Consider the following 17,477-nt stretch of genomic DNA (forward strand, 5'->3'; position numbering starts at 1 on the left):
GTTTGGTGTCATGATATGGTTGGTGCGGATATGTTCATAGATCTAGTTGCCGATTGTGTATCTAGTCGCTTTAGGTTTTTTCCCACGGCTACGCAAAGCTTTGGTCTTATATGATTTTACTTAGTTGCCGGCGAGTTTTCGTGTGTGTGTGTTATGGGTTGGGTGCATTTTAATTATGCAGAGGCAGGATATGTGCTCATTTTGTTATGTACCAGGCAGGCACACTGACAGCAGGATGGATTGGCAGCTAGCTAGCTATGCACGTATAGCTAACGATCAGCCGCCGGGAGATTGATCGACTATAACTAGCACAACACGGCGGAACACACGGAACACATAATTGATGGAAAATAGGGTCGTGCCGGTCCTATGTTTCGTATTGCTTTGATCTGGTGATTACATTTACAGGGGGAGCTATGTACATATATATAGTATCTATAGTCTACCTAATACATAGCCGACTCGGCCAGGGCTACAAATGCATTCGGACTCTAATGGTCTAATGGTATCCGTGTTTACCGCGGCTGCACCATTGTCATGAAGAAAAAAATAAGTTCACAAAGTGGATGAAACCAACTTATTGAGTAATCCAAGCACCACTATATCAAGGTGGTAAATACTGTACATTGGTAACCTGCCCAACTCACTTGGCTAGGTAGCTAGTTACGAAAACACTTTCATACTTTGTAGGTGAGATGGCAGGTCGATCTCCAGCAACGCGGAGCACCATATATGCCTATGTATCTCCATCATCTCAAAATCAAGAACTACGGTACCTCGACCATGTACCCGCAACAGGACCACGTCAGTGCCCTTCTTCCCGGATGCCTTAAACTCGACTGGAACATCATGACAACCACTAACGGGGAGGTTTGGGTACAATGACTGCAGCTTCTTCTCTATGTCAATCACAGTTTCCAGTGCCCAGCCACCACCACCGGCCAGGACTGTAGGGAGCTGTAGCCACACGGATATCTTGAACCCAACTATGGCGAGGAGTTTTAGTAGTTTCCCGTCCAGCGATGTTGTCAAGTGGAGTTGGCTTGCATTGCAGTTGGTAGGTGGGAGCTTCACCAGTCCTGACATCCCCGTTCTCACGTCATTGGCGAGGATTTGGTTGCCCTGGTCCACTAGCCAGTGAACAATGCCACCATGGAGGATGGCAGGATCACTGTAGCGACCGACCGACCTCCATGGAGAGCTAGAATGGCTTGCACAAGTGATGGTCCTCCAACCTCCAGAGGAGGATGTGGTGGTGTGTACTTTGATGCTCCACATGCTAATATAGATGATAAGCAGCATGAAAGAGTAGTCGATGCCATCAGCGGCTGTGAGCAAGACATACTCATGGGTGTAGGGAGCGCTAGTTAGGACATCATGTGATTTTGAGAGGAAGGTCGGGTGACCTGTCATGGTATTGTACACACACAGGTCAAAATTGTGCATCTGTTTGGGTCGCATTACTTCTACATGTAGACGGCAGAGGACGATGAAGCTACCGCTTGATGTCACTGAACTGTACTGACGAAAGAGGTTGCCGATGCGGCGTGACATGAAAGGTGAGAGGTTCTCACGGGGGGTTACTAGTCCGAGTCTGGTGACGCGGCAAAGAAACGGCTGGCTTAGGATGTCACGGCGAAGGTGCTTACAAGCCGCAGCACAACGGATAAGGGTGACAAGGTCGGTGCGTGCCATGATCTCGAGCATGAGATCGGCCGGGAGCAACAATGGTGCCATGGTCCCTGGCGCTGGGGTGGCCGCACATATGGTGTTTCGATGGTGATTCTGTGGCGTAATCAATCGTGTCTATTTTGAGTTGGAGGCCTCGGGTTGGTATAACCAGATAGCTAGGAGCGCTTTTAATATGTGTTTAATATTACGGCTAAAGACCACGGCGTTGATATTGACAGAGATCCACCAAACCGACTTTGTGTGGACAAGGGAATCCGCTAGCAGCTGTGATCGGACACGGGAAGCCATATCAGCAGGATCGTGCTGCATGAATTGAACACGCGAAGAAGGAACCAAATGCAGTTCGAGTTTTAGTTTGCCTGAGAAACGATACAAAATCGACTCCGTTTGACTGATGCATCGTGCCGTGCGCGGATAATTAACTAAAATAACTTGAAGGTCGACTAAGCTGAAGGAAAGCCGGGGGTGTCACACGCAGCCATACTTTACAAACATGAAAGATCATTGGAGACCACTTCCTCCGTCATCGTTTGCGCCAACGTGTTTGCTTCCCGACTTACCCAGTCAACCTTCCATTCAAGCTGCTTGCTCAACAATAGCTTCATCTCCTAAACAACCGGGCCCAGCACAGATAATTTTTTTTTTGCGAGAAAGCACAGATAAATTCTTGTGTTGATCATTCAGCGGATAAGCTACAGCCATGCAATCCGTTTCCACGTGAAGTCGCTGAATGTCCAGCTCCTCTGCCAGTTATGCCGCACGTCTACACGCCATCAGTTCAAGAGTCTCCTGATTGGATATCGCCGGGTACCAGTGACATGCTGCTTGATGGGGACATGTACTAAGGGTAGGGTAAACATACCTAACCTACAGAGCCTGCCCTAGGACTCCATACACATTATACTGGGCCCCAGGGGCAGGCCAGCATTCAGATGCTCTATAACCAGACTTTCGTATAGTAGCTCACTGTACCAGTGATATAACGACGGATGAGAAGCTTTCGCCTATGTGTACTGGTTACTAGTACTACAGAGAGCCACTAACGCGTTCGTGTTGTACGTGCAAAAGACTGACGGTGAATGGCTGAACCTCTAAACAATATTCGTCCGATTCGAACAATCGTCGGATGCTTGACATGTACATCGTCTTCTATAACCAGCACATGATCCGGGTCCAACCCGTGCGAACGAGCGCCCGATGTATGTTCGTCCGGCCTTATTGAAGACGGTGTGCTCGGATGCTCCGGTGAAGAGGTAAATGGGGGATGTTGTTGGTGGGAGCTGGTTTATCCAGATGTTGTGCGCTGCTGGGGAGCTGGTTTATGGGGGATGCCTGCGTATTGTTTTCTTTGACGGATGCATGTATGTGTTACGCGGCTGGTTCTGATGGTTGAGGCCATTTTCCACGAGGAGTGTGGCTGGTTTTCTATAACCCGGCTATTGAGTTGTTCAACGGTGCCTCACCGAGCGATCTGGTCACCGACCACTGAAAATGCACCCGAAATCGTAGTGAGGTCGTTTGATTTTTGCATCGCGGGTATAAAGGAGTAGCATTGTACATAAGCGGGTGGCATGTGGTAACACTCTGATTTAAAGACAAGGTTATTTTCGTAGTTAGAAAAACAAAGAAAAGCTTGAAAAAATAATCTTAATAGTCCATTCACCTCTTCGGGTAGAGAGCTTTTGTATCGCCAAAGATATTCATGGGCAATGATCATCGATGTCTATCACTGGTACATAAAATACAAATACAAACGCCGTAGGAACATAATTATTTGCAGACCATTCAGAAAAAAAAACATCCTTCAAATAGTTCACCTAATTTCTCAGTTGCATTTGTTGTTGCCCCCTTGAATCATTCACAGAACATGTTGTACATATGTCTCAACGTGTCTTTAGTTGGTCTTTTGTTTTTGGTGACCTGTTGCTTACTTCCTTTTTGATGACCCATTGTCCGGCCTTTGGATACGACCGTGTTGCTTGCTTCGTCCAGTTTGGTGTTACCTTGGTAGGTATGAGGTCATGTGGTGCTCCTTAAAGGACTACCCCAACAAATGTTGACCGTATGAAATACATCCTTTTGTTCTTAAATATAAGACGCTTTGGCAACATCTTATATTCCGAAGCAGTAGCTTTAAATGAATGCAGCTTGTGAGTGAGGAACCAGACACACTTCAATTATATGTTACAATGTAATGTTCGTTTGGCATACCATCACTAGTTGGAGTGAATCTGGCATCACCATTGCTTTGCAATGAGGAAATTCATAACAAGAGGGGAGGCAAATGCTAACCTCTTCCAAAACATTTAAGGTGCTTGTTAATTTGACTAACCACGTCATCTGAATTTTCTATGTCACATGTCTGCAAACTCGATACTCATCTACCTGAAACAATGAAAGTTGAATATATAAGAAACATAAATAAGTAACCCAAAAAGAAGCTGGAGCCGCATGTATTCATCTTTCAAGTTTCTACCTAGGGACCCTCTCCCATGCTCTTCCTTCTATTGTTGCTTCTGGTTCCCTTGTCAGATTCATAACCAGTGACACCCCCGGAAGTGTTTTGTTTTCAGAACATACACCAGTAGATATCATTTCGCATCAACATAATAAAAGCAATAAGAAAAACAAGATAATGTTAACGGTGATGACGGAGTAGCAGCAGGAGAAATATTGGCTGGTGTGGGAGTGTTAGGAATGCCAATCCCATCAATGCTAACTGTTAAGACAAGAAATCGCATCTGCGCTTTCAGATTTATTGCATGGTATAGATAGGTTCCTGATAGGTTCAAAAACACCATTGATATTTTTCTCATAATACTGCCCAAGGTAAGCAAAATAGTCTTCGAAAAGAACATAATCAGATGTCCACGGCACCAGCCTGTGCCAGCCCCATGTGGCATTCACAAAATCTTAACAGAGAAGAAAGATAGGTCAGACGGTCAAGTCTAACATTAAGGTAGAGCAGAAAATCGCACAGAAAATCACAGGATCAGGTATAAAATTCCTAAATTAGAGTAGATCGCAGGCCTCAATCTTAACCCGAGGAAAGCATATAGATTCCTCTTACCTTTGTCCTTGTAGAGAATGACTGCAGCAAAAAAAAGAAAATAAATAATGCAAAAAACAAAACAAAAAAACTGGAAAAAAGAAATGCCGCCTACAGGGCCACCATGGCCTGAATACGACTAGAAACCCAATCATAAAGGTGGGCCAGGATTTAGGCCCGCAGAAAGCCTAATAGGCCCACAGGCATGCACAGAGAGGTTAGGCCCGTAAGTCTGCTTTAGAGAGGAGCTTGGCAACTCAGGCGCACCGCACCTTATAAACAGGTGCGGCTCTCTCTCAGCTAGCGAGGTGGGACTAAACTCCCAGCACCATGCTGCCGTTGGTCCCGATTGGTGGCACGAACCGGGACCAATGCCCACCTTTGGTCCCCGTTTGTGGCACCAACCGGGACCAAAGTTCTCTTTTCAGCAGCCCAAAGGGCGGGAAACAGACACACCAACCGGGACTAAAGGGGGGCATTGGTCCCGGTTGGTGCTACGAACCGGGACCAATTCTTCGTGTATATATAGAAAAGTCTTAGCCGTTTCTGCAGATCACTTCTTCTTGGCCCGACGCCCCAACGCTACTCCTCGTCGCTGTCGCTGCCGAGCCCTGCTCCACCGCGTCGTCGTCGATGCTGTCAGGCTGCTCCAGCGCGCCGCGCCCTTGCCCTGCCCCGCCGCCGCCTTGCTATTTTTTGTTATATATGCTTTTTGTTATATATGCTTTCTTTTTATATGTATTGATGTATGTATGTATGGATGTATTTTTTGTATGTATGCATGTATTTTTTAGACTTTTTATATGTATGAAATGAGGAAGAAGGAAGAAGGGATGAAAAATAAGGAGAGGAAAAAGGGGAGAAAAAAGAGAAGAAGAGGAGAAAAATAAGAAGAGAAAGAAGGAGAAGAAGAAGAAAAGAAGAGGACAGGAAGAAGAGAAGAAAAAAATAAGAAAAGGAAGAAGAAGAAAAAAAAGTGGAGAAGAAGGAGGAATAGAGGAGAAGAAGAAAATTTTCTTCTTCTCCTCTATTCCTCCTTCTTCTCCTTTTTTTCTTCTTCTCCTATGTTTTTTTCTTCTTCCTCTTCTTAATTTTTATCTGGAACGAGGGTGTCGAGGATCGCCGAGCGGTCGAGGGTCGGGAACTTGGGTAGAGGGTCGAGGGTCACCAAGGGGTCGAGGGTCACCGAGGGGTCGAGGGTCGCTGAGGGTTCGAGGGGCGATGGTCGTCGAGGGGTCGAGGGTCGAGGAACGCCGAGGGGTCGAGGGTCGCCGAGGGTTCGAGGGTCGAGGTTCGTCGAGGGGTCGAGGGTCGAGGATCGCCGAGGGGTCGACAGGTTGCCTTGTGTCAAAGTATTGAACAAATCCATGGCTTCATCATTAGCCAGAAGTAACCGGGGCAAGATGGTACGAAGTTCTCCAAAGTTATTTTGGAACGGAGTCCCGAATAGGATAATTCGCCTTTTGGTACGCATTTCAGCAAAGGCCTTCCAAATAGCGATATTCGGAAGGCTCTTGCTGAACTTTGTACCAAAAAGCGAATTATCCTATCTGGGACTTCGTTCCAAAATAACTTTGGAGAGCTTCGTACCATCATGCGCCTATTACATTCGCCTAATGATGAGGCCATGGTTTTGTTGAATCCTTTAACACTAGACAAACGTGACATATAGAAGGGTAGATGAGATCAGGAAAAATAGGGACCATTTTCTTCACATCTAGAATGGCGCCATTTTGTTAAATCCCTTGTCGGTCCGGACGTCGGACATGATATGAGGGGGGACGTCAGACATGACATGAGGGGGTCGAGGGTCGGGAACTAGGGTAGAGGGTCATGGATCGCCTAGCGGTCGAGGGTCATGAACTAGGGTAGAGGGTCGAGGGTCGCCGAGGGATCGAGGGTCGAGGGTCCCGATTTATCAAGAATGCCCCCATTATGGATGTGCACAAGTTGATCCAATTTTTTTCTGATCTCATCCAGAATGTCACGTTGTCTGTCAAAGTACTGAAGAAATCCATGGCTTCATCATTTGCCAGAAGTAACAAGCATATGATGCTACGAAGCTCTTCAAAGTTGTTTTTGAACGGAGTTCCTAATAGAATAATTCACCTTTTGTTACGAATTTAAGCAAAGGCCTTCCAAATAGCAATATTCGGAAGGCTCTTGCTGAACTTTGTACCAAAAAGCAAACTATTCTATCGGGAACTCCGTTCCAAAACAACTTCAAGAGCTTCGTACCATTATGCGCCTGTCATTTCCGGCTAATGATGAAGTCATGGTTTTGTTGAATTCTTTGACAGTAGACAGCGTGACATATAGAAGGGTAGATGAGATCAGGAAAAGTATGACCATTTTCTACACATCCAGAATGGCGCCATTTTGTTAGATCCCTTGTCGGTCCGGACGTCGGACATTCACGAGAGAGGCGGTCCGGCCCAAACCCTAGAAGTGTTGCCGAGGCCATCACAAATCCTAGAAGCATTGCCGAGGCCACCCAAATTTACCAAGTTAAAAGAGCGTTGTCGTTGAGGCCACCCAAAACCCTAGAAGCTGTTGGGGAACGTAGTAATTTCAAAAAATGTGCTACGCACACGCAAGATCATGGTGATGCATAGCAACGAGAGGGGAGAGTGTTGTCTACGTACCCTCGTAGACCGAAGCGGAAGCGTTGACACAACGTACAGGAAGTAGTCGTACGTCTTTCCGATCCGACCGATCCAAGCACCGTTACTCCGGCATCTCCGAGTTCTTAGCACACATACAGCTCGATGACGATCCCCGGGCTCCGATCCAGCAAAGCTTCGGGGAGGAGTTCCGTCAGCACGACGGCGTGGTGACGATCTTGATGTTCTACCATCGCAGGGCTTCGCCTAAGCACCGCTATGATATGACCGAGGTGGAATATGGTGGAGGGAGGCACCGCACACGGCTAAGGAACGATCACGAAGATCAACTTGTGTGTCTAGAGGTTCCCTCCTGCCCCCGTATATAAAGGAGCAAGGGGGAGGGGCGGCCGGCCAGGAGGGGCGCGCCAGGGAGGAGTCCTACTCCTCCCAGGAGTAGGACTCCCTCCTTTCCTTTTCCAAGTAGGAGAGGGGGAAGGAAGGGAGAGAGGGGAGGAAGGAAAGGGGGCGCCGCCCCCCCTCCTAGTCCAATTCGGACTAGAGGGGGAGGGGCGCGTGGCCTGCCCTGGCCGCCCCTCCTCTTCTCCACCTTAGGCCCATAAGGCGCATTAACCCCCCGGGGGTTCCGGTAATCCCCCGGTACTCCGGTTTTATCCGAAACTTCTCCGAAACACTTCCGTTGTCCGAATATAGTCGTCCAATATATCAATCTTTATGTCTCGACCATTTCGAGACTCCTCGTCATGTCCGTGATCACATCCGGGACTCCGAACAAACTTCGGTACATCAAAAAGCATAAACTCATAATGAAACTGTCATCGTAACGTTAAGCGTGCGGACCCTACGGTTCGAGAACAATGTAGACATGACCGAGACACGTCTTCGGTCAATAACCAATAGCGGAACCTGGATGCTCATATTGGCTCCTACATATTCTACGAAGATCTTTATCGGTCAGATCGCATAACAACATACATTGTTCCCTTTATCATCGGTATGTTACTTGCCCGAGATTCGATCGTCGGTATCTCAATACCTAGTTCAATCTCGTTACCGGCAAGTCTCTTTACTCGTTCCGTAATACATCATCTCACAACTAACTCATTTAGTTGCAATGCTTGCAAGGCTTATGTGATGTGCATTACCGAGAGGGCCCAGAGATACCTCTCCGACAATCGGAGTGACAAATCCTAATCTCGAAATACGCCAACCCAACATGTACCTTTGGAGACATCTTAGAGCACCTTTATAATCACCCAGTTATGTTGTGACGTTTGGTAGCACACAAAGTGTTCCTCAGGCAAACGGGAGTTGCATAATCTCATAGTCATAGGAACATGTATAAGTCATGAAGAAAGCAATAGCAACATACTAAACGATCGGGTGCTAAGATAATGGAATGGGTCATGTCAATCACATCATTCTCCTAATGATGTGATCCCGTTAATCAAATGAAAACACATGTCTATGGTTAGGAAACGTAACCATCTTCGATTAACAAGCTAGTCAAGTAGAGGCATACTAGTGACGTTTAGTTTGTCTATGTATTCACACAAGTATTATGTTTCCAGTTAATACAATTCTAGCATGAATAATAAACATTTATCATGATATAAGGAAATAAATAATAACTTTATTATTGCCTCTAGGGCATATTTCCTTCAGTCTCCCACTTGCACTAGAGTCAATAATCTAGATTACACAGTAATGATTCTAACACCCATGGAGCCTTGGTGCTGATCATGTTTTGCTCGTGGAAGATGCTTAGTCAACGGGTCTGCTACATTCAGATCCATATATATCTTGCAAATCTCTATGTCTCCCACCTGGACTAGATCCCGGATGGAATTGAAGCGTCTCTTGATGTGCTTGGTTCTTTTGTGAAATCTGGATTCCTTTGCCAAGGCAATTGCACCAGTATTGTCATAGAAGATTTTCATTGGACCCGATGCACTAGGTATGACACCTAGATCAGATATGAACTCCTTCATCCAGACTCCTTCGTTTGCTGCTTCCGAAGAAGCTATGTACTCCGCTTCACATGTAGATCCCGCCACAACGCTTTGTTTAGAACTGCACCAACTAACAGCTCCACCGTTTAATGTAAACACGTATCCGGTTTGCGATTTAGAATCGTCCGGATCAGTGTCAAAGCTTGCATCAACGTAACCATTTACGACGAGCTCTTTGTCACCTCCATATACGAGAAACATATCCTTAGTCCTTTTCAGGTATTTCAGAATGTTCTTGACCGCTGTCCAGTGATCCACTCCTGGATTACTTTGGTACCTCCCTGCTAGACTTATAGCAAGACATACATCAGGTCTGGTACACAGCATTGCGTACATGATAGAGCCTATGGCCGAAGCATAGGGAACATCTTTCATTTTCTCTCTATCTTCTGTAGTGGTCAGGCATTGAGTCTTACTCAACTTCACAGGCAAGAATCCTTTCTTTGCTTGATCCATTTTGAACTTCTTCAAAACTTTGTTAAGGTATGTGCTTTGTGAAAGTCCAATTAAGCGTCTCGATCTATCTCTATAGATCTTGATGCCCAATATGTAAGCAGCTTCACCGAGGTCTTTCATCGAAAAACTTTTATTCAAGTATCCCTTTATGCTATCCAGAAATTCTATATCATTTCCGATTAGTAATATGGCATCCACATATAATATCAGAAATGCTACAGAGCTCCTACTCACTTTCTTGTAAATACAGGCTTCTCCAAAAGTCTGTACAAACCCAAATGCTTTGATCACACTATCAAAGCGTTTATTCCAACTCCGAGAGGCTTGCACCAGTCCATAAATGGAGTGCTGGAGCTTGCACACTTTGTTAGCTCCCTTTGGATCGACAAAACCTTCCAGCTGCATCATATACAACTCTTCTTCCAGAAATCCATTCAGGAATGCAGTTTTAACATCCATTTGCCAAATTTCATAATTATAAAATGCGGCAATTGCTAACATGATTAGGACAGACTTAAGCATCGCTACGGGTGAGAAGGTCTCATCGTAGTCAATCCCTTGAACTTGTCGAAAACCTTTTGCGACAAGTCGAGCTTTGTAGACAGTAACATTACCGTCAGCATCAGTCTTCTTCTTGAAGATCCATTTATTCTCAATTGCTTGCCGATCATTAGGCAAGTCAACCAAAGTCCACACTTTGTTCTCATACATGGATCCCATCTCAGATTTCATGGCTTCAAGCCATTTTGCGGAATCTGGGCTCACCATCGCTTCTTCATAGTTCGTAGGTTCATCATGATCTAGTAGCATGACTTCCAGAACAGGATTACCATACCACTCTGGTGCGGATCTTACTCTGGTTGATCTATGAGGTTCAGTAGTAACTTGTTCTGAAGTTTCATGATCATCACCATTAACTTCCTCACTAACTGGTGTAGGTGTCACAGAAACCGGTTTCTACGATGTACTACTTTTCAATAAGGGAGCAAGTATAGTTACCTCATCAAGTTCTACTTTCCTCCCACTCACTTCTTTCGAGAGAAACTCCTTCTCTAGAAAGTTTCCGAATTTAGCAACAAAAGTCTTGCCTTCGGATCTATGATAGAAGGTGTATCCAATAGTTTCCTTTAGATATCCTATGAAGACACATTTCTCCGATTTGGGTTCGAGCTTATCAGGTTGAAGCTTTTTCACATAAGCATCGCAGCCCCGAACTTTCAGAAACGACAACTTTGGTTTCTTGCCAAACCATAGTTCATAAGGCGTCGTCTCAACGGATTTCGATGGTGCCCTATTTAACGTGAATGCGGCCGTCTCTAAAGCATAACCCCAAAACGATAGCGGTAAATCAGTAAGAGACATCATAAATCGCACCATATCTAGTAAAGTACGATTATGATGTTCGGACACACCATTACGCTGTGGTGTTCCGAGTGGCGTGAGTTGCGAAACTATTCCGCATTGTTTCAAATGTACACCAAACTCGTAACTCAAATATTCTCCTCCACGATCAGATCGTAGAAACTTTATTTTCTTGTTACGATGATTTTCAACTTCACTCTGAAATTCTTTGAACTTTTCAAATGTTTCAGACTTATGTTTCATTAAGTAGACATACCCATATCTGCTTAAATCATCTGTGAAAGTAAGAAAATAACGATATCCGCCACGAGCCTCAACATTCATCGGACCACATACATCTGTATGTATGATTTCCAACAAATTTGTTGCTCTCTCCATAGTACCGGAGAACGGTGTTTTGGTCATCTTGCCCATAAGGCACGGTTCGCAAGTACCAAGTGATTCATAATCAAGTGGTTCCAAAAGCCCATCAGTATGGAGTTTCTTCATGCGCTTTACACCGATATGACCGAAACGGCAGTGTCACAAATAAGTTGCACTATCGTTATCAACTCTACATCTTTTGGCTTCAACATTATGAATATGTGTGTCACTACTATAGAGATTTAATAAGAATAGACCACTCTTCAAGGGTGCATGACCATAAAAGATATTACTCATATAAATAGAACAACCATTATTCTCTTATTTAAATGAATAACCGTCTCGCATCAAACAAGATCCAGATATAATGTTCATGCTCAACGCTGGCACCAAATAACAATTATTTAGGTCTAATACTAATCCCGAAGGTAGATGTAGAGGTAGCGTGCCGACCGCGATCACATCGACTTTGGAACCATTTCCCACGCGCATCGTCACCTCGTCCTTAGCCAATCTTCGCTTAATCCGTAGCCCCTGTTTCGAGTTGCAAATATTAGCAACAGAACCAGTATCAAATACCTAGGTGCTACTGCGAGCATTAGTAAGGTACACATCAATAACATGTATATCACATATACCTTTGTTCACGTTGCCATCCTTCTTATCCGCCAAATACTTGGGGCAGTTCCGCTTCCAGTGACCAGTCCGCTTGCAGTAGAAGCACTCAGTTTCAGGCTTAGGTCCAGACTTGGGTTTCTTCTCTTGAGCAGCAATTTGCTTGCTGTTCTTCTTGAAGTTCCCCTTCTTCTTCCCTTTGCCCTTTTTCTCGAAACTAGTGGTCTTATTGACCATCAACACTTGATGCTCCTTTTTGATTTCTACCTCCACAGCTTTTAGCATTGCGAAGAGCTCGGGAATTGTCTTATCCATCCCTTGCATATTATAGTTCATCACGAAGCTCTTGTAGCTAGGTGGAAGTGATTGGAGAATTCTGGCAATGACGCAATCATCTGGAAGATTAACTCCCAATTGAATCAAGTGATTATTATACCCAGACATTTTGAGTACATGCTCACTGACAGAACTGTTCTCCTCCATCTTGCAGCTATAGAACTTATTGGAGACTTCATATCTCTCAATCCGGGCATTTGCTTGAAATATTACCTTCAACTCCTGGAACATCTCATATGCTCCATGACGTTCAAAACGTCGTTGAAGACCCGATTCTAAGCCGTAAAGCATGGCACATTGAACTATCGAGTAGTCATCAGCTTTGCTTTGCCAGACGTTCTTAACGTCGTCAGTTGCATCAGCAGCAGGCCTGGCACCTAGCGGTGCTTCCAGGATGTAATTCTTCTGTGCAGCAATGAGGATAATCCTCAAGTTATGGACCCAGTCCGTGTAATTGCTACCATCATCTTTCAACTTTGCTTTCTCAAGGAACACATTAAAATTCAACGGAACAACAGCACGGGTCATCTATCTACAATCAAACATAAACAAGCAAGATACTATCAGGTACTAAGTTCATGATGAATTTAAGTTCAATTAATCATATTACTTAAGAACTCCCACTTAGATAGACATCCCTCTAATCCTCTAAGTGATTACGTTATCCAAATCAACTAAACCATGTCCGATCATCACGTGAGATGGAGTAGTTTCATTGGTGAACATCACTATGTTGATCATATCTACTATATGATTCACGCTCGACCTTTCGGTCTCCGTGTTCCGAGGCCATATCTGTATATTCTTGGCTCGTCAAGTATAACCTGAGTATTCCACGTGTGCAACTGTTTTGCACCCGTTGTATTTAAACGTAGAGCCTATCACACCCGATCATCACGTGGTGTCTCAGCACGAAGAACTTTCGCAACGGTACATACGCAGGGAGAACACTTCTTGATAATTAGTGAGAGATCATCTTAAAATGCTACCGTCAATCAAAGCAAGATAAGATGCATAAAAGATAAACATCACATGCAATCAATATAAGTGATATGATATGGCCATCATCATCTTGTGCTTGTGATATCCATCTTCGAAGCAACGTCATGATCACCATCGTCACCGGCGCGACACCTTGATCTCCATAGTAGCATCGTTGTCGTCTCGCCAATCTTATGCTTCTACGACTATCGCTACCGCTTAGTGATAAAGTAAAGCATTACAGGGCGATTGCATTGCATACAATAAAGCGACAACCATATGGCTCCTGCCAGTTGCCGATAACTCGGTTACAAAACATGATCATCTCATACAATGAAATATGCATCATGTCTTGACCATATCACATCACAACATGCCCTGCAAAAACAAGTTAGACGTCCTCTACTTTGTTGTTGCAAGTTTTACGTGGCTGCTACGGGCTTAGCAAGAACCGTTCTTACCTACGCATCAAAACCACAACGATAGTTTGTCAAGTTGGTGCTGTTTTAACCTTCGCAAGGACCGGGCGTAGCCACACTCGGTTCAACTAAAGTTGGAGAAACTGACACCCGCCAGCCACCTGTGTGCAAAGCACGTTGGTAGAACCAGTCTCGCGTAAGCGTACGCGTAATGTCGGTCTGGGCCGCTTCATCCAACAATACCGCCGAACCAAAGTATGACATGCTGGTAAGAAGTATGACTTATATCGCCCATAACTCACTTGTGTTCTACTCGTGCATATGACATCTACGCATAAAATCTGGCTCGGATGCCACTGTTGGGGAACATAGTAATTTCAAAATATTTCCTACGCACGGGCAAGATCATGGTGATGCATAGCAATGAGAGGGAAGAGTGTTGTCTATGTACCCTCGTAGACCGAAGCGGAAGCGTTGACACAACATAGAGGAAGTAGTCGTACGTCTTCCCGATCCGACCGATCCAAGCACCGTTACTCCGGCACCTCCGAGTTCTTAGCACACGTACAGCTCGATGACGATCCCCGGGCTCCGATCCAGCAAAGCTTCGGGGAGGAGTTCCGTCAGCACGACGGCGTGGTGACGATCTTGATGTTCTACCGTCGCAGGGCTTCGCCTAAGCACCGCTACGATATGACCGAGGTGGAATATGGTGGAGGGGGGAACCGCACACGGCTAAGGAATGATCACGAAGATCAACTTGTGTGTCTAGAGGTGCCCTCCTGCCCCCGTATATAAAGGAGCAACGGGGAGGGGCGGCCAGCCAGGAGGGGCGCGCCAGGGAGGAGTCCTACTCCTCCCGGGAGTAGGACTCCCTCCTTTCCTTGTCCAAGTAGGAGAGGGGGAAGGAAGGGAGAGAGGGGAGGAAGGAAAGGGGGGCGCCGCCCCCCCTCCTAGTCCAATTCGGACTAGAGGGGGAGGGGGCGCGCGGCCTGCCCTGGCCGCCCCTCCTCTTCTCCACCTTAGGCCCATAAGGCCCATTAACCCCCCGGGGGGTTCCGGTAATCCCCCGGTACTCCGGTTTTATCCAAAACTTCTTCGGAACACTTCCGGTGTCCGAATATAGTCATCCAATATATCAATCTTTATGTCTCGACCATTTTGAGACTCCTCATCATGTCCGTGATCACATCCGGGACTCCGAACAAACTTCGGTACATCAAAAAGCATAAACTCATAATGAAACTGTCATCGTAACGTTAAGCGTGCGGACCCTACGGTTCGAGAACAATGTAGACATGACCGAGACACGTCTTCGGTCAATAACCAATAGCGGAACCTGGATGCTCATATTGGCTCCTACATACTCTACGAAGATCTTTATCGGTCAGACCGCATAACAACATACGTTGTTCCCTTTGTCATCGGTATGTTACTTGCCCGAGATTCGATCGTCGGTATCTCAATACCTAGTTCAATCTCGTTACCGGCAAGTCTCTTTACTCATTCCGTAATACATCATCTCACAACTAACTCATTTAGTTGCAATGCTTGCAAGGCTTATGTGATGTGCATTACCGAGAGGGCCCAGAGATACCTCTCCGACAATCGGAGTGACAAATCCTAATCTCGAAATATGCCGACCCAACATGTACCTTTGGAGACACCTGTAGAGCACCTTTATAATCACCCAGTTACGTTGTGACGTTTGGTGGCACACAAAGTGTTCCTCAGGCAAACAGGAGTTGCATAATCTCATAGTCATAGGAACATGTATAAGTCATGAAGAAAGCAATAGCAACATACTATACGATCGGGTGCTAAGCTAATGGAATGGGTCATGTCAATCACATCATTCTCCTAATGATGTGATCCCGTTAATCAAATGACAACACATGTCTATGGTCAGGAAATCGTAACCATCTTTGATTAATGAGCTAGTCAAGTAGAGGCATACTAGTGATGTTTAGTTTGTCTATGTATTCACACAAGTATTATGTTTCCGGTTAATACAATTCTAGCATGAATAATAAACATTTATCTTGATATAAGGAAATAAATAATAACTTTATTATTGCCTCTAGGGCATATTTCCTTCAGAAGCGTTGTCGAGGCCACCCCAAACCGTAGAAGCGTTGTGATTAGCTAGCTAGGTCTATGTTTGCCACTAATATATCCATCTGTCATGTTTGTATATTAATTGTCATGTTGTAATATTTGCAGAACTATGGAGCACCGAGACTTGGAAACGGAATAGTTGTTGGGGGACATAATCCGCGACGGAGGTGATTTCTCATACTATCTCAACGACACTGATGGTCTGAAAGGAGAGGGTGAAGTAGGCTCCGGTGATCGAACAATGGAGGAGGAAGGACATGATCATGATGGCTCCGATGACCGAATGCCGGTGGAAGAAGGAGACCGTGATGACGGCTCCGGTGACCGAACGGAGTCCGGCCAGGTATATATATTAATTAAGCCCGTGCTGACTAGCTAATTGATGCATTAATTGTTTTGGTATGTGCACATATTAACTCTCTTCTTTCTTCTTTTCTAGCCCTCTGGATCAAGCCAAACTTCTGTAACGAGACGAGGCCCGAAGAAAAAGTTACGCCAGGATGAAAGGTTCATGATCAGAGCAATCAAGGGCGATGGCCAACCGATTGAACCCAGCCGGACCAAGGAAGCATTTTCTGCTCAGTGCGGGGTTCTTGTTAGACCAAACTTGTCAATGACCGATTGCAAGAGCCTAGTGGAGAAGCGGCACTTGACGAACAGGTGGATGCCCGTTTCTTGCTCCCTTTTGCAAAGAGGGCAAAGCCGACAATTTTCCCAACCGCGCCGCTCCAACCGATCCGCAGTCCAAATCCGGTCTTGCAAGGCCAGCCAAGCGAAGAATTTGACCTTTGAGGGGGGCCAAACTTTCCATACCATGAATTGGATGGGCGAGTGTGTCAGACCAAGGAATTGCGCCTTATATGCGGTGGACGCTGAGTATGTCCCATCAACCGCATGTTTCCGGACAATGTCGTCCTCAACCTGGTCATCAAGATGGACGTTGCGCAGAAGTGTCCAAGGTGAGAAAAGCTCCTGGACATGGCCGGCGGAGACAACTGTGTCATGCTTGAGCTCCCACCCAACATTCACAATCCAAGAAAGCACCACTTGGCAACATCACCAGACGGGAACCTATTGAAACTGCTCGCCATAAAGGGGTTTAAGATATCAGTGTGGCTACAACTACCTGCGGTCCCAGCAAGTTTGGTTGGTCGCTGGAAACTGTGATCGACATTGAGCGACAACTACGATTTGTGTACCCATACATCCCCCCATGGAAGTGCCGATGTAGTTGTCCATTTCGAGGGCTCAGGGAAGAGGAGCGGCGATGTGTTGCTGCAGCAGGTATACAGGAAAAACGAATGTACTCAGCCTGTAGTTGTTGATCTGCAGACGAAAGAGATGCATACGCATAACTGGGGCTTCTCATTTGTGGAGATCAATCTATCATCACGCCTAGAATATATGAAAGTATTTGCTTAGCTAGCTAGCCAAGTAAAGAGAGCAGTAT

General features: G+C 45.6%; 1 protein-coding gene across 1 annotated transcript; it reads right to left on the reverse strand.

Moving 5' to 3' along the window:
• Positions 1-663: 663 nt before the first annotated feature.
• Positions 664-1,737, reverse strand: LOC147962792 (uncharacterized). The gene has a single exon (XM_087534311.1). It carries the CDS (start codon positions 1,735-1,737, stop codon positions 664-666), a length of 1,074 nt encoding a protein of 357 aa, XP_087390437.1.
• Positions 1,738-17,477: the final 15,740 nt, after the last annotated feature.

The sequence above is a fragment of the Triticum urartu genome, chromosome 7A, assembly GCF_056163025.1.
Source record: "Triticum urartu cultivar PI428250 chromosome 7A, HENAU_Tu73, whole genome shotgun sequence".
Taxonomy (NCBI): Eukaryota; Viridiplantae; Streptophyta; class Magnoliopsida; order Poales; family Poaceae; genus Triticum; species Triticum urartu.